The 23,137-nt window shown below is 40.3% G+C and overlaps 1 protein-coding gene and 1 long non-coding RNA gene across 2 annotated transcripts in view; both read left to right on the top strand.

Annotated features, from left to right (window-relative positions):
- Window positions 1-88: 88 nt before the first annotated feature.
- OR52M2 (olfactory receptor family 52 subfamily M member 2) lies at window positions 89-1,042 on the top strand. Its single transcript, NM_001389129.1, is given in 1 exon segment — window positions 89-1,042. A coding segment is annotated over 1 exon segment (954 nt).
- Window positions 1,043-6,854: 5,812 nt separating this feature from the next.
- Window positions 6,855-23,137, top strand: part of LOC119877343 — a 37,776-nt gene continuing 21,493 nt past the window's right edge. The window contains exon 1 of the long non-coding RNA XR_005375366.1: window positions 6,855-7,112. This is a non-coding gene — a long non-coding RNA (uncharacterized LOC119877343). The remainder of the gene's footprint in view (window positions 7,113-23,137) is intronic.

Genomic DNA, 23,137 nt, shown 5'->3' with positions numbered 1-23,137 from the left:
TAGTAGTCTACAGTTTCCAGAAACAATACCTCTCATAAGAGCAAAAATCCAAGAGCTCCTATCTCCTGGATACTCCACTGCCTGAAACATGTTCATGTCTAATAATGCCTGTTTGGTGCCTAGTTCTTTCTGGCTTACTGGTATTCCAGGGCTGCAATCCCTGCACATCTGGCTCTCCATCCCCTTCAGCTCTATGTACCTGATGGCTATAGTGGGGAATGTGACTATCCTGGCAGTGATAAAGGTGGAACGCAGCCTGCACCAACCCATGTACTTCTTCCTGTGCATGTTGGCTGTCATTGACTTGGTCCTTTCAACGTCTACCATGCCCAAACTACTAGCCATCTTCTGGTTTGGTGCCCACAACATTGACCTGGATGCCTGCTTGGCTCAGATGTTCTTCATCCACTGCTTTGCCACTGTTGAGTCAGGAATCTTCCTTGCCATGGCTTTTGATCGCTATGTGGCCATATGTGACCCATTACGCCACACCTTGGTGCTCACTCATGCAGCAGTGGGTCGTTTGGGCTTGGCTGCCCTCTTCCGTGGAGTACTCTACATTGGGCCTCTGCCTCTGATGATTCGCCTGAGGCTGCCTCATTACCGGACCCAAATCATTGCCCATTCCTATTGTGAGCACATGGCCATAGTTACCTTAGCATGTGGTGACACAACAGTCAACAACTTGTATGGAATGGGAATTGGCTTCCTGGTATTGATCCTAGATTCATTAGCTATCACTGCCTCATATGTGATGATTTTCAGGGCTGTAATGGGGTTGGCCACCCCAGAGGCCAGGCTTAAAACTCTAGGGACATGTAGTTCTCACATTTGTGCCATTCTTGTCTTCTATATCCCCATTGCTGTTTCTTCTCTCACTCACCGCTTTGGCCATCATGTGCCTCCTCATATCCATATCCTTTTGGCCAACTTTTACCTCCTCATTCCACCCATTCTCAACCCAGTTGTCTATGCTGTCCGTACCAAACAGATTCGAGAGAGACTTCTCTACATTCTTAAGGCAGGGTCTCAACCCAAGTGACTGTTCTGCATCTGTGGGGCATACAGATAGTGATGGTAGAAAAACACTGGAGAAGCCTATGCAGTGACACTCATGCAACTAGGTCTTTCTTACCTGAGGTATGGCGATAAAGGTCTAAGAAGAATGCTAGATTATATTCCACTTCACTGTGGATTTTCTCAAAGTAGAGAGCAGAATTTCTGAATGGGGAAATCGATATGAGTTTTTATACAGTATCCCTTTTTCATATTTGACACAAAATTAATGCAAGACCAGAGAAGACCACAGAAATAGGATTGATATTATTTTAATATCATTTAAATTCAATTTGCCAACATATAACATCCAGTCCTCCTCTCATCATGTGCCTTTGGCAGTGCCTGTCACCCAGTTACCACACCCCCCATCTACCTCCTCTCCTGCAACCCTTTGTTTCCCAGAGTTAGGAGTGTCTCACAATTTGTCTTCCTCTCTAACTTCCCCACTCAGATTCCCTCCTTTCCCTTATAGTCCCTTTTACCATTTCTTATGTTCCACATGTGAGTGAAACCATATGATAATTGTCTTTCTGCAACTGACTTATTTCAATCAGCATAATACCCTCCAGTTCCATCCATGTTGATGTACATGGTAAGTATTCATCCTTTCTGATGGCTGAATAATATTCCATTATATATATATATAATAAAATATATAATATGTATATGCCACATCTTTTTTATGCCACATCTTTATCCATTCATCTTTCTTTGATTTTTTTATTTTTTTAAGATTTTATTTATTTACTCATAGAGACAGAGAGAGAGAGAGACAGAGAGACACAAACAGAGGGAGAAGCAGGCTCCATGCAGAGAGCCCGACGTGGGACTCGATCCTGGAACTCCAGGATCACACCCTGGGCTGCAGGCGGCACTAAACCACTGAGCCACCAGGGCTGCCCCTTTCTTTGATATTTTTGATAAAAGATTTCTAGATTCTCTATGGATAATGTTTTGCACAATTTGTAAAAGACAATTATACTCTAACACCTTCTTAAAGAAAATTTACAAATTGTTAGCAAAGATTTGGCAAAATTCAACTGCATTGGCAAGCTTTCCAAAGTTTTTGGCTTGCCCCAGGATAGACTTTCATTGAGGATGAAGGCAACATGAATGTGAGAAATCTTTATCTAATAGGACTTGGATTGGAACCTTCCTGCCCATAGGAGTTAAAGTTCTTTTTTTTTATATATAAAATTATTTTTTATTGGTGTTCAATTTGCCAACATATAGAATAACACCCAGTGCTCATCCCATCAAGTGCCCCCCTCAGTGCCCGTCACCCAGTCATCCCCACCTCCCACCCACCTCCCCTTCCACCACCCCTAGTTCGTTTCCCAGAGTTAGGAGTCTCATCTCTCATTCACGCAAGTATCATTGTTCTTTTTAAATTTTTTTGTGTATTTTTTTTTTGGAGTTCGCTTTGCCAACATGTAACACCCAGTGCTCATCCCGTTAAGTGCCCCCCTCAGTGCCCATCACCCAGTCACCCATCCCTCTGGCCACCTCCCCTTCCACCACCCCTTGTTCGTTTCTCAGAGTTAGGAGTCTCTCATGTTCTGTCACCCTCTATGATATTTCCCACTCATTTTCTCTCCTTTCCCCTTTATTCTCTTTTGCTATTTTTTATACTCCCCGTATTATTGAAACCATATAATGTTTGTCCTTCTCAGATTGACTTATTTCACTCAGCATAATATCCTCCAGTTCTAACCACATTGAAGCAAATGGTAGGTATTTGTTGTTTCTAATGCCATTACTAATGGCTTCCTCTAATGGCTGTATTCCATTCTATACATAGACCACATCTGCTTTATCCATTCATCTTTCAATAGACAACAAGGCTCCTTCCACAGTTTGGCTACTGTCGACATTGCTACCATAAACACTGGGGTGCAGGTGTCCTGCCATTTCACTGCATCTGTATCTTTGTGATAAATCCCCAGTAGTGCAATTGCTGGCTCATAGGGTAGCTATTTTTAACTCTTTGAGGAACCTCCACACGGTTTTCCAGAGTGGCTGCACCAGTTCACATTCCCACCAACAGTGCAAGGGGGTTCCCCTTTCTCCACATCCTCTCCAATATTTGTGGTTTCCTGTCTTGTTAATTTTCCCCATTCTCACTGGTGTGAGGTGGTATCTCATTGTGGTTTTGATTTGTGTTTCCCTGATGGCCAGTGATGCGGAGCATTTCCTCATGTGCTTGTTGGCCATGTCTATGTCTTCCTCTGTGAGATTTCTGATCATGTCTTTTGCCCATTTCATGATTGGATTATTTCTTTGCTGTTGAGTTTAATAAGTTCTTTATAGATCTTGGATACTAGCCCTTTCTCTGATAGGTCATTTGCAAATATCTTCTCCCATTCTGCAGATATTTTCATTTTGTTGACTGTTTCTTTTGCTGTGCAGAAGCTTTTTATCTTAAGTGCAAATAGTTCTTTTTTGCTTTTGTTTCTCTTGCCTTCATGGATGTATCTTGCAAGAAGTTGCTGTGGCCAAATTCAAAAAGGGTGTTGCCTGTGTTCTCTAGGATTTTGATGGATTCTTGTCTCCCATTTAGATCTTTCATCCATTTTGAGTTTATCTTTGTGTATGGTGTAAGAGAATGGTCTACTTTCAGTCTTCTGCACGTGGATGTCCAATTTTACCAGCACTATTTACTGAAGAGACTGCCTTTTTTCCAGTGGATAGTCTTTCCTGTTTTGTCAAATATTAGTTGACCAAAGAGTTGAGGGCCCATTTCTGGATTCTCTATTCTGTTCCATTGATCTATGTGTCTGTTTTTGTGCCAGTATCACACTGTCCTGATGATCACAGCTTTGTAGCACAACCTGAAATCCAGCATTATGATGCCCTGGCTCTGGTTTTCTTTTTCAGTATTTCCCTGGCTATTCAAGGTCTTTTCTGATTCCACACAAATCTTAAGATGATTTGTTCCAAGGCTCTGAAGAAAGTCCATGGTATTTTGATAGGGATTGCATTGAATGTGAAAGTTTCCCTGGGTAGCATAGACATTTTCACAATATTGATTCTTCCAATCCATGAGCATGGAATATTTTCCCATCTCTTTGTGTTTTCCTCAATTTCTCTCAGAAGTGTTCTGTAGTTTTTAGGGTATAGATCCTTTACCTCTTTGGTTAGGTTTATTCATAGGTATCTTATGCTTTTGGGTACAATTGCAAGTGGGATTGACTCCTTAATTTCTCTTTCTTCAGTCTCATTGTTAGTGTATAGAAATGTCACTGATTTCTGGGCATTGATTTTGTATCCTGCCACACTGCCGAATTGCTGTATGAGTTCTAGCAATCTTGGGGTGGAGTCTTTTGGGTTTTCTATGAACAGTATCATGTCATCTGCAAAGAGGGAGAGTTTGACTTCTTCCTTGCGGATTCGAGTGCCTTTTATTTCTTGTTGTCTGATTGCTGAGGCTAGGACTTCTAGTACTATGATGAATAGCAGTGGTGAGAGTAGACATCCCTGTCTTGTTCCTGATCTTAGGAGAAAGGCTCTCAGTTTTTCCCCATTGAAAATGATATTTGCTGTGGGCTTTTTGTAAATGGAATCCAATCATAAAATGGACAAAAGACATGAATAGAAATTTCACCAAAAAGACCTACACGGGGGGATCCCTGGGTGGCGCAGCGGTTTGGCGCCTGCCTTTGGCCCAGGGCGCGATCCTGGAGATCCGGGATCGAATCCCACGTCGGGCTCCCGGTGCATGGAGCCTGCTTCTCTCTCTGCCTCTCTCTCTCGCGCTCTCTCTCTGTGGCTATCATAAATGAATAAAAAAAAAAAAAAAAAAAAAAACCTACACGGGATGCCTGGGTGGCTCAGCAGTTGAGCACCGGCCTTTCAGCCCAGGGCATGATCCTGGAGACCCGGGATTGAGTCCCACATCAGGCTCCCTGCAGGGAGTTCTATGTGGATAGAACTGGAGGGTATTATGTTGAGCGAAATAAGTCAATCAGAGAAGGACAAACATATGGTTTCACTCATATAGGGAATATTAAGAAATAGTGAAAGGGGATAAAGGGGAAAGGAGAGAAAATGAGTGGGAAAAATCAGAGCGTGACATAACATGAAAGACATCTAACTCTGGGAAACGAACAAAGAATAGTGGAAGGGGCGGTGGGCAGGGGGACAGGGTGACTGGGTGACGGGAAGTGAGGGTGGGCACTTAATGGGATGAGCACTGGGTGTTATACTATATGTTGGCAAATCGAACTCCAATTTAAAAATATACAAAAAAATAAATAAAAATAAATTTTTAAAATAGAAGTGACTCTGCAAAATACCTAGAAATAAAAGTCTAAGATCTAGAGGTCTGTATTCCTGGAAATCTTCCCTAACACAAACCTCCTTCTTGTGGGAATAATATGGTTTACCCTTTTTGTCAGAATTGAGGGAAATTGGCTGCCATCTTGGGCCGCTGCCCCCCACCCCCCCACCGGTCTCTGGCTGCCCAAGGTAGGTGGTAGGTGGGCCGGGCTGCGCCCCCTCCAGCAGTCTGCTGCGGACCCACAATGCCGCAGTACCAGACCTGGGAGGAGTTCAGCTGCTCGGCCAAGAAACTCTACCTTGCCGATCCTATGAAGGCACGTGTGGTTCTCAAATATAGGCCTTCTGAATGGAAGTTTCTGTATTAAAGTAACAGATGATTTAGTTTGTTTGGTGTATAGAACAGACCAAGCCCAAGATGTAAAGAAGATTGAGAAATTCCACAGTCAACTAATGCGAAGCATGGTAGCCAAGGAATCCTTATTAAACTCAACAGCAAAGAAACAATTCAATCATGAAATGGGCAAAAGACATGAACAGAAATCTCACAGAGGAAGACATAGACATGGCCAACGTGCACATGAGAAAATGCTCTGCATCACTTGCCATCAGGGAAATACAAATCAAAACCACAATGAGCTACTACCTCACACCAGTGAGAATGGGGAAAATTAACAAGGCAGGAAACAACAAATGTTGGAGAGGATGTGGAGAAAAGGGAACCCTCCTGCACTGTTGGTGGGAATGTGAACTGGTGCAGCCACTCTGGAAAACTGTGTGGAGGTTCCTCAAAGAGTTAAAAATAGACCTTCCCTACGACCCAGCAATTGCACTGCTGGGGATTTACTCCAAAGATACAGATGCAATGAAACGCCGGGACACCTGCACCCCGATGTTTCTAGCAGCAATGTCCACAATAGCCAAATTGTGGAAGGAGCCTCGGTGTCCATCGAAAGATGAATGGATAAAGAAGATGTGGTTTATGTATACAATGGAATATTCCTCAGCCATTAGAAATAACAAATACCCACCATTTGCTTCAACGTGGATGGAACTGGAGGGTATTATGCCGAGTAAAGTAAGTCAATCGGAGAAGGACAAACATTGTATGGTCTCATTCATTTGGGGAATATAAATAATAGTGAAAGGGAATAGAAGGGAAGGGAGAAGAAATGGGTAGGAAATATCAGAAAGGGAGACAGAACATAAAGACTCCTAACTCTGGGAAATGGACTAGGGGTGGTGGAAGGGGAGGAGGGCGGGGGTGGGGGTGACTGGGTGACGGGCACTGAGTGGGGCACTTGATAGGTTGAGCAACATACAATTGTGTATGTTGGCAAATTGAACTCGAATAAAAATAAATTTATTATTAAAAAAAAAAAAAAAAGAACAGACCAAGCCCAAAATGTAAAGAAGATTGAGAAATTCCACAGTCAACTAATGTGACTCCTGGTAGCCAAGGAACCCCGCGGTGTTGCCATGGAAACGGACTGTTGGGTTTGAAATGAAGATCCTTCATGTTCTTAGGAAGTAAATACCTTTTGAATCAGAAAAAGTGTTGGGAAACAAAATACTTTATGTAACTAAGTGGGCCCTTTAGAAGAGGGGAGATCATTTTTTGTACTTTGTTTTTTAATGTTTACTTCAGAGAGCTAGGAACGTAAATGCTTTCAGGTAGAAAGCCTTTATTTTTGGGAACTGAACAAGAAATGATGCATCTGTGTTGGGAAACCTTTTGCAGGTTGATGCGGAGCAAAATACATAGTAATTCTTTGGTAAGTTTGTACGAGTAATTTGAAAATGAGATATCAGTAAAAGGCAGTTCTTCCTTAAATTTAGTTAATCTGTCTTTAAAAGAAAATTAAATGTAACCATTTTGCTGGATTGATTAATTTCTTTTGGAGCATAAAATTTGTGCTATTGATGACCAACAAACATAAAATATGGTAATTGGAATTACCTGTGCACAGCAGTGTACCTGACAATGTATAATATAGTACTGTAGTCTCAGTTCTATCTAAAAGTAATCATGGAAATGAGTATGCTTTACTTTACCTAAAACTTTTTCCAAACTTAAACTGTATTTTTGAATGTAAGGGATTTATAGTATCATTAGCTTGTTGAGCAGGGACTTGCTTTAAATCTAGTTTCCTATGCTCAAAAACAACTGCATTTACTTGAAGTGCATGAACAGATGATCACTAGTGGACTGAACCACCATATTACGCAAGTATTTGCTACAGATTTCCCATCTATATTTTCTCAGAAGGGCTAAAAATTATTTGAACTGTTCAATCTTTGCATATGTGTGTGCCATTCCTGCCCGTTTTCCCTGTACTTAACCAAGATGTTGAACATGACTGTTACAACTGTTATTTTTTCCATTAAGCCAGAAGGATATCATTTGATATTTATCGTATAATTGTAACGTCAGTTTTACCACCTCAATGTTCACATGTTGCTTCCTACATTAAAATATTTTTTGTTAGGAAAAAAAAAAAGAATTGAGGGAAACTCCCTTGTTCACTTGATTCAAATGGAACCAACATCAGCCAAGTATAACATTTATTATGTTTCTCAGAATTGGATAAGAATCTTGACATGGACTCCTTCTCAAGAAATATTTTCTGGTCTAATCCTGATCTGTTAAAGTTGGATGGATACAAAAGTGACTCAGAGTGAGGCCTAATCATTCAAGGGATTTAGGCATCTCCCTGTATGCTATATAGACAGAAATATAATACAGTTAAATAGGTATATTTTCACTCAGGAGTTAAGGGATTCTCATTTTCATTAGTCTAAGATTTCTCAGATGCATCTAATGTTAGGGCATTGTACTACATCTTCCTGACCATGCTGGAACTGTTTCCCAGAACCACTTTCCCTGTGAGAGGCTCCTGGTTAGGACTGGATAGAGGGCCCATTTCTGAGATTGGAAGGCAGAAGTTAAACAGCAGCCATTATTTTCTAAAGGTGTAAAGAGTGCTAGGTGCTGCTGTAACTCCTTTTTGTCTCTGATCTATGGGTTCACCTCGTAGGCATGGAGTAGCAGCTGAGCCCACAATTCCTTCATCTCCTGCCACATCTCCTTCCATTTCTCCAGATCCTGGGCCAAGTGTATGTTCAGCTCCATGGTGGCCGGCATCTGCATTGTAAAGATTGGAGGCAGTGAGTGATATGTGGATTCTAGGCTTCCTCTGTAGGTTCCAGTTCATCCTTGGGAGATGCATATCCTTACTATCTACTCTTATAATCCACATCCAAGCTTTCTTCCCGAGTGTTGGTCCTACTGAACTATAGGGCCACTTCATAGTCTTCCATATAGTTTGCCAGATCCCCTAATTGCTTAAGGTCTGATCCTTTATAATAAATCCCTTATTCCATATCATTCATTTTGGTTCCAACTCTCTGATAAAACCATAACTGGTATATCAGGTTTCTCTATATATCCACCCTCATCCAGTCTAAGGCAGGAAGGAAAATCCATAGTCAGCACTACTCTATGTATCTTTTTAGTACAGGTAGAACCTTACTTTCACCTCTTGAACAATGCATTTTGCCTTTTTGATCACTCCTGTTGACAATAAGAATTCATTCATAGGGCTAGGATAGCTCACTAAGAGAAATGTTTTACTCTGGGACTAGAATAAAAAGTTACAAACTAAGATAAAAGTTAAGCAGACTTGGGACATCAGTTACTGCAACATGGGGTTCTGGGGAGAGGATCTATGGCATTGAGATGTTTCCTGCGCTTGCAAGAGTAAAAGGCTTCAACTAGAGGGAAGCAGTGGCATGCCACTTAAAAGAGGATTTAGTGTCCTCACAACTATCATTTGTTAAATATCTTTGTGTGTGTGTGTGTGTGCCAGATATGAACCTGAGTATATAGTTACTTTATATAGGTTGACTAATTAAATCCTCAAACCCTTGGATATAAATGCCTCACTTTCAAAATAGTGTAGTTAACTGACTTTGGAGAAGTTACTTAATTTCATGAAGGCTCATTGACCTGGATTTGAAACTTGGTTCCACCAGTTTGAGATCTGCTTTCACCACCATGCTATCACTGTATTACGGCTCCCTCTGCTGGACCATCTTTTGTTGAGGTGAACCAATAACCAAGAAAAAAAAATCATCCAATGGACTGATTTTGTTTAACCAGAGGTCCTGCTGGCTGCTCTAGTTTGAGGCAAGTACCTCTAAATAGATTAAGCTCACTGTCATCTGTTTCTAAACAGTTCAGCTTCAAATAATTCTATTTTTAATCATGGACCAACAGAAAAGATACTATTCCTGTTCCTATCTTAAATCTTCTCAGAAGTTCTTCCTAGAGTTAAATGAAAAATTTATGAACATTAGCTTGTTTTAAGGCCTATTAGCCCAAACCAAGAAACTACTGGTATAGATATGGAAGAATTATCTTCTTATTCATGAACACTCACTGTTGAGTGCCTCATTATCTTCCAAGGCCTTTTCAGAGCTAACAATATAGTCTTACACAAAAAAAATATATCTTGACTGGCAGGGTTCCCAAGTCTGAATCTTCCCAACCCTCCTGAAACGTCTAGGTTTCTGCATTAACAACTTTGTGTGAAAATAATGCTCTATATAATCAAACCACGTTATGACTATTTTATCTTTTTTAATAAATTTAATTTTATTAGTGTTCAATTTGTCAACATATAGAATAACACCCAGTGCTCATCCCATCAAGTGCCCACCTCAGTGCCCGCCGCAACCAGTCACCCCCACCCCCCGCCCACCTCCACTTCTACCACCCCTAGTTCATTTCCAGAGTTAGGAGTCTTTATGTTCCGTCTCCCTTTCTGATATTTCCCACTTATTTTGTCTCATTTCCCCTTTATACCCTTTCGCTATTATTTATATTCCCCAAATGAATGAGAACATATAATGTTTGTCCTTCTCCAATTGATTTATTTCACTCAGCATAATACCCTCCAGTTCCATCCACGTCGAAGCAAATGGTGGGTATTTGTCGTTTCTAATGGCTGAGTAATATTCCATTGTATACATAAACCACATCTTCTTTATCCATTCATCTTTTGATGGACACTGAGGCTCCTTCCACAATTTGGCTATTGTGGACATTGCTGCTAGAAACATCGGGGTGCAGGTGTCCTGGCGTTTCATTCCATCTGAATCTTTGGGGTAAATCCCCAACAGTGCGATTGCTGGGTCATACGGCAGATCTATTTTTAACTCTTGGAGGGACCTCCACACAGTTTTCCAGAGTGGCTGCACAGGTTCACATTCCCACCAACAGTGTAAGAGGGTTCCCTTTTCTCCACATCCTCTCCAACATTTGTTGTTTCCTGCCTTGTTAATTTTCCCCATTCTCACTGGTGTGAGGCAGTATCTCATTGTGGTTTTGATTTGTATTTCCCTGATGGCAAGTGATGCAGAGCATTTTCTCATTTGCGTGTTGGCCATGTCTATGTCTTCCTCTGTGAGATTTCTGTTCATGTCTTTTGCCCAATTCATGATTGGATTGTTGGTTTCTTTGGTGTTGAGTTTAAGAAGTTCTTTATAGATCTTGGAAACTAGCCCTTTATCTGATACATCATTTGCAAATATCATCTCCCATGCTGTAGGTTGTCTTTTAGTTTTGTTGACTGTATCCTTTGCTGTGCAAAAGCTTCTTATCTTGATGAAGTCCCAATAGTTCATTTTTGCTTTTGTTTCTTTTGCCTTCCTGGATGTATCTTGCAAGAAGTTACTGTGGCCAAGTTCAAAAAGGGTGTTGCCTGTGTTCTCCTCTAGGATTTTGATGGAATCTTGTCTCACATTTAGATCTTTCATCCATTTTGAGTTTATCTTTGTGTATGGTGCAAGAGAGTGGTCTAGTTACATTCTTCTGCATGTGGATGTCCAATTTTCCCAGCACCATTTATTGAAGAGACTGTCTTTCTTCCAGTGGATAGTCTTTCCTCCTTTGTCGAATATTAGTTGACCATAAAGTTCAGGGTCTACTTCTGGATTCTCTATTCTGTTCCATTGATCTATGTGTCTGTTTTTGTGCCAGTACCACACTGTCTTGATGACCACCGCTTTGTAGCACAACCTGAAATCTGGCATTGTGATGCCCCCAGATATGGTTTTCTTTTTTAAAATTCTCCTGGCTATTAGTGGTCTTTTCTGATTCCACACAAGTCTTAAAATATTTTTTTCAACTCTCTGAAGAAAGTCCATGGTATTTTGATAGGGATTGCATTAAACGTGTAAATTGCCCTGGGTAACATTGACATTTTCACAATATTAATTCTGCCAATCCATGAGCATGGAATATTTTTCCATCTCTTTGTGTCTTCCTCGATTTCTTTCAGAAGTGTTCTATAGTTTTTAGGGTATAGATCCTTTACCTCTTTGGTGAGGTTTATTCCTAGGTATCTTAGGCTTTTGGGTGCAATTGTAAATGGGATTGACTCCTGAATTTCTCTTTGTTCATTCTCATTGTTAGCGTATAGAAATGCCACTGACTTCTGGGCATTGATTTTGTATCCTGCCACACTGCCAAATTGCTGTATGAGTTCTAGCAATCTTGGGGTGAATGCTTTTGGGTTTTCTATGTAGAGTATCATGTCATCGGCGAAGAGGGAGAGTTTGACTTCTTTGCCAATTTGAATGCCTTTTATTTCTTTTTGTTGTCTGATTTCTGAGGCTAGGACTTCCAGTACTATGTTAAATAGCAGTGGTGAGAGTGGACATCCCTGTGGTGTTCCTGATCTTAGGGGAAAGGCTCCCAGTGCTTCCCCATTGAGAATGATATTTGCTGTGGTCTTCTCGTAGATGGCTTTTAAGATGTTGAGGAATGTTCCCTCTATCCCTACACTCTGAAGAGTTTTGATCAGGAATGGATGCTGTATTTTGTCAAATGCTTTCTCTGCATCTTCTGAAAGGATCATATGGTTCTTGTTTTTTCTCTTGCTGATATGATGAATCACATTGATTGTTTTACAAGTGTTGAACCAGCCTTGCATCCCCGGGATAAATCCTACTTGGTCATGGTGAATAATCTTCTTAATGTACTTTGGATCCTATTGGCTAGTATCTTGTTGAGAATTTTTGCATCCATGTTCATCAGGGATATTGGTCTGTAATTCTCCTTTTTGGTGCGGTCTTTGTCTGGTTTTGGAATTAAGGTGATGCTGCCCTCATAGAACAAACTTGAAAGTACTCCATCTCTTTCTATCTTTCCAAACAGCTTTAGTAGAATAGGTATGGGTTCTTCTTTAAACGTTTGATAGAATTCCCCTGGGAAGCCATCTGGCCCTGGACTTTTGTGTTTTGGGAGGTTTTTGATGACTACTTCAATTTCTTCCCCGGTTATTGACCTGTTCAGGTTTTCTATTTCTTCCTGTTCCAGTTTTGGTAGTTTGTGGTTTTCCAGAAATGCATCCATTTCTTCTAGACTGCCTAATTTATTGGCGTATAGCTGTTCATGTTTTTAAAATCGTTTGTATTTCCGTAGTGTTGATGGTGATCTCTCCTTTCTCATTCATGATTTTATCAATTTGAATCTTCTCTCTCTTCTTTCTAATAAGGCTGGCTAATGGTTTATCTATCTTATAATTCTTTCAAAGAACCAACTCCTGGTTTTGTTGATCTGTTCCACAGTTCTTCTGGTCTCTATTTCATTGAGTTCTGCTTGAAGTTTTATTAATTCTCTTCTTCTGCTGGGTGTAGGATCTATTTGCTATTTTTTTCTCTAGCTCCTTTAGGTGTAAGGTTAGATTTTGTATTTGAGTTCTTTCCAGTTTTTGGATGGATGCTTGTGTTGCGATATATTTCCCCCTCAGGACTGCTTTTGCTATATCCCAAAGATTTTGAAAGGTTGTTTCTTCATTCTCATTAGTTTCCATGAATCTTTTTTATTCTTCCTTAAATTCCTGGTTGGCCCTTCCATCTTTTAAGGATGGTCCTTAACCTCCACGTATTTGAAGTCCTTCCAAACTTCTTGTTCTGATTTAGTTCTAATTTCAAGGCATTATGGTCTGAGAATACTCAGGGGACGATCCCAATCTTTTGGTATTGGTTCAGACCTGATTTGTGACCCAGTATGTGGTCTATTCTGGAGAAAGTTCCATGTGCACTTGAGAAGAATGTGTATTCAATTGAGTTTGGATGTAAAATTCTGTATATATCTGTGAAATCCATCTGGTCCAGTGTATCATTTAAAGCTCTTGTGTCTTTGGAGATGTTGTGTTTCGAAGACCTATCGAGTGTAGAAAGCACTAGATTGAAGTCACCAAGTATAAGTGTATTATTATCGAAGTATGTCTTAACTTTGGTTATTAATTGATATATTTGGCAGCTCCCACATTCGGGGCATATATATTGATGATTGTTAAGTCCTCTTATTGGATAGATCCTTTAAGTATGATATAGTGTCCCTCTTCATCTCTCATTACAGTCTTTGGGATAAATTTTAGTTTATCTGATATAAGGATGGCTACCCCTGGTTTCTTTTGAGGACCATTTGAATGGTAAATGGTTCTCCAACCTTTTATTTTCAGGCTGTAGGTGTCCTTATGTCTAAAATGCGTCTCTTGTAGACAGCAAATAGATGGGTCCTGCTTTTTTATCCAGTCTGACACCCTGTGCCTTTTGATTCATTAAGCCCATTCACGTTCAGAGTTACTATTGAAAGATATGAGTTTAGTGTCATCATGATACCTATTCAGTCCCTGTTTTTGTGGATTGTTCCATTGCACTTCTTATTAAAATGGAATTTTAAGAGTTCCCCTTAAAATTTCTTGCAGAGCTGATTTGGTGGTCACATATTCTTTCAGTTCCTGCCTGTCTTGGAAGCTCTTTATCTCTCCTTCTATTCTGAATGAGAGCCTTGCTGGGTAAAGTATTCTTAGCCGCATGTTTTTCTCATTTAGGACCCTGAATATATCCTGCCAGCCCTTTCTGGCCTGCCAGGTCTCTGTGGAGAGGTCTGCTGTTACCCTAATACTCCTCCCCATAAAAGTCAGGGATTTCTTGTCTCTTGCTGCTTTAAGGATCTTCTCTTTATCATTGGAATTTGCAAGCTTAACTATTAAATCTCGAGGTGTAGAACGGTTTTTATTGATTTTAGGGGGGGATCTGTCTATTTCCTGGATCTGAATGCCTGTTTCCCTTCTCAGATTAGGAAAGTTTTCAGCTATGATTTGTTCAAATACAAATTCTGGACCTCTGTCCCTTTTGGTGCCCTCGGGCACCCCAATTAAATGTAGGTTTTTCTTCCTCAGGCTGTCATTTATTTCCCTTAATCTATCTTCATTGTTTGTCTCTTTTTTCCTCAGTTTCCCTCTTTGCCTTCAACTTGTCTTCTATGTCACTCACTCGTTCTTCCATCTCCTTAACCCTCGTCGTTAGGACTTCTAGTTTGGATTGCATCTCATTTAATTGATTTTTAATTTCTGCCTGATTAGATCTAAATTCTGCAAGTCATGAAGTCTGAGTCCTTTATGCTTTTTTCTAGAGCCACCAGTAGCTTTATAATAGTGCTTCTGAATTGGCTTTCTGACATTGAATTGTAATCCAGATTTTGTAACTCTGTGGGAGAGAGGACTGTTTCTGATTTTTTTCTTTTGAGGTGAGTTTTTCCTTCTAGTCATTTTGCTCAGAGCAGAGTGGCCAGAAACAAGTTGTATTGGGAAAAGGAGAAAAAGAATAGAAAGAAGGAAAGAAAAGGAAATAAGAAGAAAGAAAAAAAGAAGAAAAGAAAAAGAAAAAAGAGAAGAAAATAAAGAAAAAAAGGGGGTGAAGCAAACAGAAATCAAAAAAATAAAAAATAAAAATAAGGGGGTATATCCTGATTCTGTATACTATAAATCCCTCGACTTCCCCTAGAACTTTCCAGTGCTGCTTGGTCAATAATTTGTTTTTCCCCTGTCCGTCTAGCTGGTCTTCTGGGGGAGGGGCCTGCTGTGCTGATTTTCAGGTGTTAGCACTTGGGGGAGCTGCTCAGCCCCCTGCCTGGTGCAGGGCTCAGTGAAAGATGTTTAAGCTGTTTATCCGGTGAGGCCACTGTGAGGCTCAGTGGGGGTTTTTTACCCTGTGAGGCCCCAGGAGGAACAACCACAGTGGCGGTGGCCAGCTCTGGAGCCCTGGTTTCAGCTCCCATATTAATTACAGAGCTCTCAGTCTGCAGTGGATGCTCTGGATGCTCCCGGGCCAGGACCACTGATCTGCTCAGCTTGGGGCAGGAGCGTCCTTGCTGTCCTGTGCCCTCCTGGCTTCTGCCTGTCCCTGGGAGAGGCCGAATCCTGGGCTGTGTCCCTGGCGCCCTGTGCTCCCCGGCCTGCGCTGTTGGATTCGCGCTCCTGGCCGCGCAGCCCCTTCTGCGTGGAGCCTCTGCCCCAGCCACCGCCGAGCTGCTCCCGGTTCCAGCGGGGCGCACACTGCAACCCTTTAGCGAGCTGGCCGCGGGGTGTGGCGCTCTCCCCGGGGCGCAGGTGTCTGTTAGTGTCCCTAGGAGCCTGAGGGCATCCCCGCCCCTCCTGGGATCCTGCTCAAGCCCCCTGCGAGCACCTTTCTGTCCGGGAAGATTGGTGAAGCTCCTGCTTCTCCGGGAGGGAGCTCTCCTGTCCTGGGGACACTCGCCCCGGCCTTAGCCTGGCTCCTCGCGGGGCCCCTCCCCCTTGGATGCCTTTTGTTTCTTTATTTCTTTTTCCCCGTCTTCCTACCTTGATAGAAACATGAACTCTTCTCACTGTAGCATTCCAGCTGTTCTCTCTTTAAATCTCAGGCCGAATTCGTAGATTTTCAGGATTATTTGAAGGTTATCTAGGTAATTTGGTGGGGACAGGTGACGGGGACCCTACTCTTTAGCCATCTTTCCCTGCCTCCCAGGAATCCGTTATGACTATTTTATTTTTTTTAATAATAAATTTTCTATTGCTGTTCAATTTGCCAACATACAGAATAACACCCAGTGCTCATCCAGTCAAGTGCCCCCTCAGTGCCTGTCACCCAGTCACCCCCACCCCCGCCCTCCTTCCCTTCCACCACCCCTAGTTCATTTCCCAGAGTTGGGAGTCTTCATGTTCTGTCTCCCTTTCTGATATTTCCTACCCATTTCTTCTCCCTTCCCTTCTCTTCCCTTTCACTATTATCATTATGACTATTTTAAAAACACATAGAGTGATTTTATGACCTTGAATGAGATAGTTACCTATTAATTTGGGAACTTTGTTGACATCTGTAAAATAAGATTTTAGCAGAAGACCCCAAAGCTCTTGTAGGTCCTAAATTGAAAAACAGTCTGTTTACCAAGGGAAGACAGGAATGGAATCTTTTACATGCCTATGAGCACCAGAAATGGGAGCAATATTCCACTGAGGATCTTTCAGCAGACTCTGCATCCTGTGATTTCTATCTCATATTGAATGAGGATAAAAACTTCCTTTTCTGATGACTCAGAATCCAAACATCTTCCTCTATTCATGTATCTTCTCGTTCCCTTTCTTGTGGGTGTGATATTGCTGGTAATGGCAGAAGCTTAGAAGAAAGTCAACCAAAGTCAGGAGACTGTAGGAAGCAAGGTGTCAGTCATCAAATAGACTGCACTTAGACTCCAAACTAATTCTTGGGCAGAACTTTGAGCAGTCATCAAAAAAATAAGCTATAACTAAGCAGATGATATTACAATTAGGGCACATTGGGCTGCTAAGAATTGGATGCTGAAGAGACAGTGTTTCTAGCTCCTAGAATTCAAGTTTGATGAGTCTGTCACCCTGCTCTATTCTGATCCTGTCGTTCGTGATTATAAAAATGCCACCTATAACATATTTAAGGCATCAACATTTGGAGAGGTAGATGGATAAATTAATGAACTTATGCATGATTTCACTAAGTTCAGATGGATAAAATGATCAAATTACATATTACCCAGGTATTTTATAATTCAATACAATTAAGATGTTACTGTCTTAAGTCTTCAAAAAAAAAACCCTTAGGTTCATAGACAGCTGTTTGCTAAGTGGAAGCCAGTGTTAACAATGGACTTTACAATCATTATGAAGGACAAAATATTTTCATACTTATCTATAAGCTGACATTGCCATACACATAATATTAGTTCTTCAATTCATGCTTAACATCATTAGAGACTGCGACACACAACAACAACAACAACAACAACAACAAGAAAGTCATAATACAGTCCTGAAGTTCCTGAAGTGAAAGCTAAGGTATTTGATTTGCATTTCTACAATGAAAATGGGTCCATCCAAATCCTGCCCTTCTGAAAGTTTCAAGTCAAACGTTAGGGTCTAAATATGTGCTTTAGAGAAGAGATTCTCCAACTTCTTGTAAGTGAACTCTTTAACTGCATAAAGAGATAATTTTTCAAAATCAAGTTTATATCTAGAATTTTGTCATCTAAAATATATAATTCCTGGATTACATTAAATATTGGCATTTTTAAATTCAATTAGCCAACATCTTAGTACATCATCAGTTTCAGACATACTGTTCAATAACAGTTACATGTAACACCCAGTACTCATCACATCATGTACCCTCCTTGATGCCCATCTCCCAATGACCCCATCCCTCTCTTTCTTCTCATGGTTTGTCTCCCTCTGATTTTTTTCCCCATTCAGTTTTCCTTCTTTTCCCCTATGATCTCCTGTGCTGTTTCTTATATCCCACATATGAGTGAAACCATATAATTCTTTCTGACTTATTTCATTCAGCATAATACCTTCCAATTCCATCCATGTCAATGTTAATGGTAAGTATTCAAAATAAAATCGCTGTATCAAGCTTTTAAATGTATTCAGTGTTATAAATATATTGGTACCTATAATTATCTGTTTAAAATAAGATCTCCTTTAACAACAAACTTTACATCATCCTTCTTTCTCTGTAACTTAATACATTTGTCTTGAAAAAGTGTTTCATAAAAACTTCAGAACTAAGGAGGGACACAAAGCCAGGACCAACAAAACATGTTCTCAGAGGGACCTCAGAGGAAAGTTTCAGTATTCTACCAAAAGTGAGTAGACATCTCCCAAACTGGAATCATACCCAAAGGAAAGCTCCTCAGACCCTGGACTTGAATCATATCATTTTTGGAGGTGATGCTCTACTGAGGGTAGCAGTGAGACCATTCTTCAGTCTGGTCCTAGTAAGTTTGGTCTCTCTGTCTCTAACTCACTTCCCAAACACAGGCAGGCAAGGAACTCTTCAAAGAGTGGTTGATAGAAATATTTTTTAAGATTTTATTTATTCATTCATAGAGACACGGGGGGTGGGGGGGCAGAGACACAGGCAGAGGAAGAAGCAGGGCCCATGCAGGGAGCCCGACGTGGGGCTCGATCCCAGGTCTCCAGCATCACACTGTGGGCTGCAGGCACGCAAAACCGCTGTGCCACCGGGGCTGCCCCTGATAGAAATATTTTATACTTCAGCTCTACTTGGTGTCAAAACTACTTGAAACATAAACCAAGTGCCACTCCTGGGAAGAGAGAAGATTTAATGCTGGGATTAGAGCAGAAACCAGAACATGCTTCCCCAGAAAAGAGGTAAAAATGGCTGGAATAGATCCAGGAAATCCAAGCCAGTAGACTATAAATTTGATCATTCTCCTATATGTGTGTATGTGTATTTACACGTACGCAATATTTGACACATATTATTGTATTTATAGATCAAGTGTACCTTATGTGATGGTTAAGTACATATTTCATATCATATTTTATATTATAAAACATAATATAAATATTAAAAGGCTGAAGAAAATAGCAACAAATGAAAATTCTAAGATTTTTTTTCTCAGTAGGCCATTTTTTGTTCTTATTTTGCAGACCATTATTTTTAGACAATTAGGGTTTTGGGAATCTGAGATATGTGCAGTTTTAACATCTTCTATAGTTCATGGACATTCTATCACTTCATGGCTTCTCTAGTCTTTTATTCCAACTCTGCATTTCCTAAGGTTCTGAGGACCATTCCTGCTTTCATTTCATTCTTGATTTGTGTTCTATTCCATGGAGGTAGAAATTCCAAATCCATGGGCACCTCGGTGGCTCAGTTGGTTGTGCAACTGACTCTTGATTTTGGCTCAGGTAATGATCTCAGAGTCATGAGATTGAGCCCCATGTTGGGCTGCATGCTGAGCATGGACCATGCTTAAGATTCTTTCTCCCTCTTCCCCTCCCTGTCCTGCTTGCTCTTGCCCTCAAAATAAATTTTTTAAAAATGCCAGGATCTGGCTATGTCCTTTGATTTTTTTTTTCTATCTACTTAGATGATACCTACTCTTTAAAAAAATCTGATATCTAATTTCACACATGTGGCACCTCAAATAATATATCAAACAAATGTCCAAGGAAGCTAGAGTTCATAGGTTGGAGTACTGAAGAAGAGAGAAAATGCATTGGAGATCTTCAGTCTTTGTCTTAGCACCATTCAGCACTTACATGGGAGGAAATTACCTGAAACTTAAGGAAAGACCAACCACCCAAAAATATTAGAGGAAGAAATCTCCAGCTCTCACATGGAGCTGGGAATAGTTCTGTTCCCACAGCCAGTGGAAATGTCATGAGTCATCATCTTTTCCTTTTTTTTTTTTTTTTCAAAAATGCTTTTACTGAGTAGTGGTAACAAATTAAGCCTAAACTAAAAGTTGTTCTGGTCCTGACTAACAAAGCCTAAAAGCAAAACCTAAAGCATCAGACTATTTCCAAAGACTTAACCATGAATAAAGCTCAAGAATATATATATATATATGTGTGTGTATATATATAAAGTATCTAGTACCCAAAAGTAAAATTCAACATGTCCGGCATTCAATCAAAAATTATCAGGAAATACACATAAGAGAAAATAAGTCAAGGTACAGATAAAATTAGCATATAAAGATATTGAGTATACAGAATACATTTATAATTGAGGCTAAAGGAAAGATTGAGCATGTTAGAGGTGTCAGAAGATATAAATAACACCTAAATCAAACTTTTAAAGAAGAAAATTACAATATCTGAGTTAAAATATATACATTTCTCTATGAGAATCACAATATCAGATGAAATGTACAAATCAGATTTAAAAATACAATAAAGGGATATAACAGGCACAATAGCAATGCGGAAGCATTCTGAACAAAATACTACATGAAATTATATTTGAGGAATTGTGCTTTTTCTACTATTTTTTGTTACAATGTAGAGTGAAGCTTCCCTTTTTTTTACATTAGTCTGCATTCTAACTGTGTCATTTGACCATTCCAAGATATCAATGGGCTGGAGCTACCCTAGCTAAAATTGATTTCTGGGTCAGTCAAGGATCCATGCAGAGGCATTGTTTGGGCAATTTACTGACAATTACTGAGGCTCCAGAAAACCCAGAACTAAGGTGCAAGAATTGTTGGAAGTGTTGTGATTAAGTCTGAATTAGTACATGTTTTCCATGTCATCTTGTATAATTTACATAACTGTAAAACTTCAACTCCAAAAATAGCATGTGTGTATTCTCATACTGCTATGCTCCAAGTACATGTATTAATATAAGAAATGACTCACCTTTGACTATTGTGAATAAAGCTAGCAGTGCACACATTGTTTATTACATGGTAATTTAGTTCATATACTATTAGACTTATATGTTAGACAAAATCACATTCTTTGGAGGGTAGGAGTATCACCTGAAGGGCAAGATCATTTCTGTACTAAACATAAGGACAAATCAGATCTTACACCCTGAAATACTTATTTAATCCATTTATTATATTCAGTTTACTAAATAACAATAACAGATAATGTCAGCCCAAAATGTACTGTGGAAAAAATACCCACAAAATTTGTGGCATATAACAATAAAAATATATCTCATACATCTGGAGATTGCCTGAAATGAGTCTGCTGATATCAACTAGATTTTCTTATCCCTTTGCAAGTTAGCTGGGGAATCTGCTGATCCAAAGTGGCTTTGCTTGTACGTCTCTGCTTCAAGTTGCAAGTTGATTAGGCAGTTCCTCTCTACTCTCTCCTCTTCTCATTGGACAAATGAACTCTTATCATGCAGCAGAGTCAGAATACAACAAGGACCATTGCACAAGCAAATTTCAAGTCTATGCTTGCACCACATCTGCTAATGCCCAGTTGACCAAAGAGGTGCTGATGACCAACCCAATAGTCCGTGAAGTTTTACACTGAGATAGTGATTGTTTTTTAACAGCACTCTAATCTATCACGCACAATGCCCCATCTCTGACGAAAGCCAAACAAGAGTTTGGGAAGGCTCAGGAAACAGTCAGAGGCTCTTGGTCTGGGTTGAAGGAAAAATTCTGTTGAGACATGCTCAATCTTTTAACACAGGCAAAAAGAAAAGACTAGGCCAAGCTACAGAAACACATTTTGAAGTCTGTGATTATTTTTTTTAAAGATTTATTTATTTATGATAGACAGAGAGAGACACAGAGAGAGAGAGGCAGAGACACAGGAGGAGGGAGAAGCAGGCTCCATGCCGGGAGCCTGACGTGGGACTCGATCCCGGGACTCTAGGATCCCGCCCTGGGCCAAAGGCAGGCGCTAAACCGCTGCGCCACCCAGGGATCCCGAAGTCTGTAATTATTGTGGAATATTTCAAGACCATTCAAATTACATTAGCCAAAGGAAGTCACATAGCAAGATTTAATAATGAAGGGGTGAGGAAATTCCTCTTCCATGATAGAGGGAGGAGAGAGTAAATATCTGTGAAAAATAATACAGTCTACCACCACTATATATTTTAACTCCTTTTAGCTTCAAAAGTCTCAACTTCAAGAGGAAAGGGTATTAATCTTTGTTTCCATGATACATAGCTCAAAGATGGTATTCAGCTCTTCATTCAATAAACATTACTAAGTGGTCAGGTTTTTTGAGACAAAATACATATGCATGTGAAAAGTTATATGATATACATTTACATAAAGGGATGTCAGAAGACTCCTTTGCTAAGTGTTCAACAAAGGAATTGGCTGTGTTAGTTCCTTGGACTTCTTCCTTGGACTTTTATGACTCATACTGACTTAATGGAAGAAATAAGTCTGCTTAGAAGTAGAGCTCTCAAAAAAAAAAAAAGAAAGTAGAGCTCTCCAGGGGCTCCTGGGTGGCACAATTGGTTAAGCATCCAACTCTTGGTTTCAGTTCAGGTCATGGTCTTGGGGTCTTGGGGTCTTGGGGTTGTAGGATACAGCCCAGCATTGGGCTCTGTGCTGAGTCTGCTTAGGACTCTCTCTCCCTCTGCCCCTCCCCCATCCCTTCTTCTCCCTTCTCTCATTTTCTCTCTTTCTCTCTCTCTCTCTCTCATCTTTTTTTTTTAGAAGTGGAGCTATCCAAATGTAGAGCCAATAACATTAGGTGGTGGTAGGCTAATAGAATGGCAGAGATCTGGATGCCAGTTAGAGAAGAAATGGAAGCAGCTTTAGTAAAAGAAGTGGCCATTAGGTCACAAAATTTGTGGTTCAATTCCTCATTCATAGTCTACACGAAGAGTTCAACAAAATCTCAACTTCTTGTGCCAGTCTCAGTCAATATACCTATTAAATTTCACCTAGATGGCAATAGCATTTTGAAAGCTTCTCTGCTTTCCTTCATTGTGAGATGAGTCTATGAGAATAGGAAGGTCAAATCTCTATCAGACAGGCTAAAGTTTGATCTGACCAGATCTGTGAAGAATGAAACCTCATTTTCCTTGCCATACTAAAGAATTACCAAACATGGAGGTTGCAGTTTTCCTACTTATGAAGTTTCCCCTTTGTCCCAATCCAGCATCCACTCAGTACTGAACTAGTAGGTAAGGA

This window comes from Canis lupus, chromosome 21, assembly GCF_011100685.1.
Source record: "Canis lupus familiaris isolate Mischka breed German Shepherd chromosome 21, alternate assembly UU_Cfam_GSD_1.0, whole genome shotgun sequence".
Classification (NCBI taxonomy): domain Eukaryota; kingdom Metazoa; phylum Chordata; class Mammalia; order Carnivora; family Canidae; genus Canis; species Canis lupus.
The sequence above is the reverse complement of the archived record's forward strand: the minus strand, read 5'-3'. Positions and strand labels throughout refer to the sequence as shown.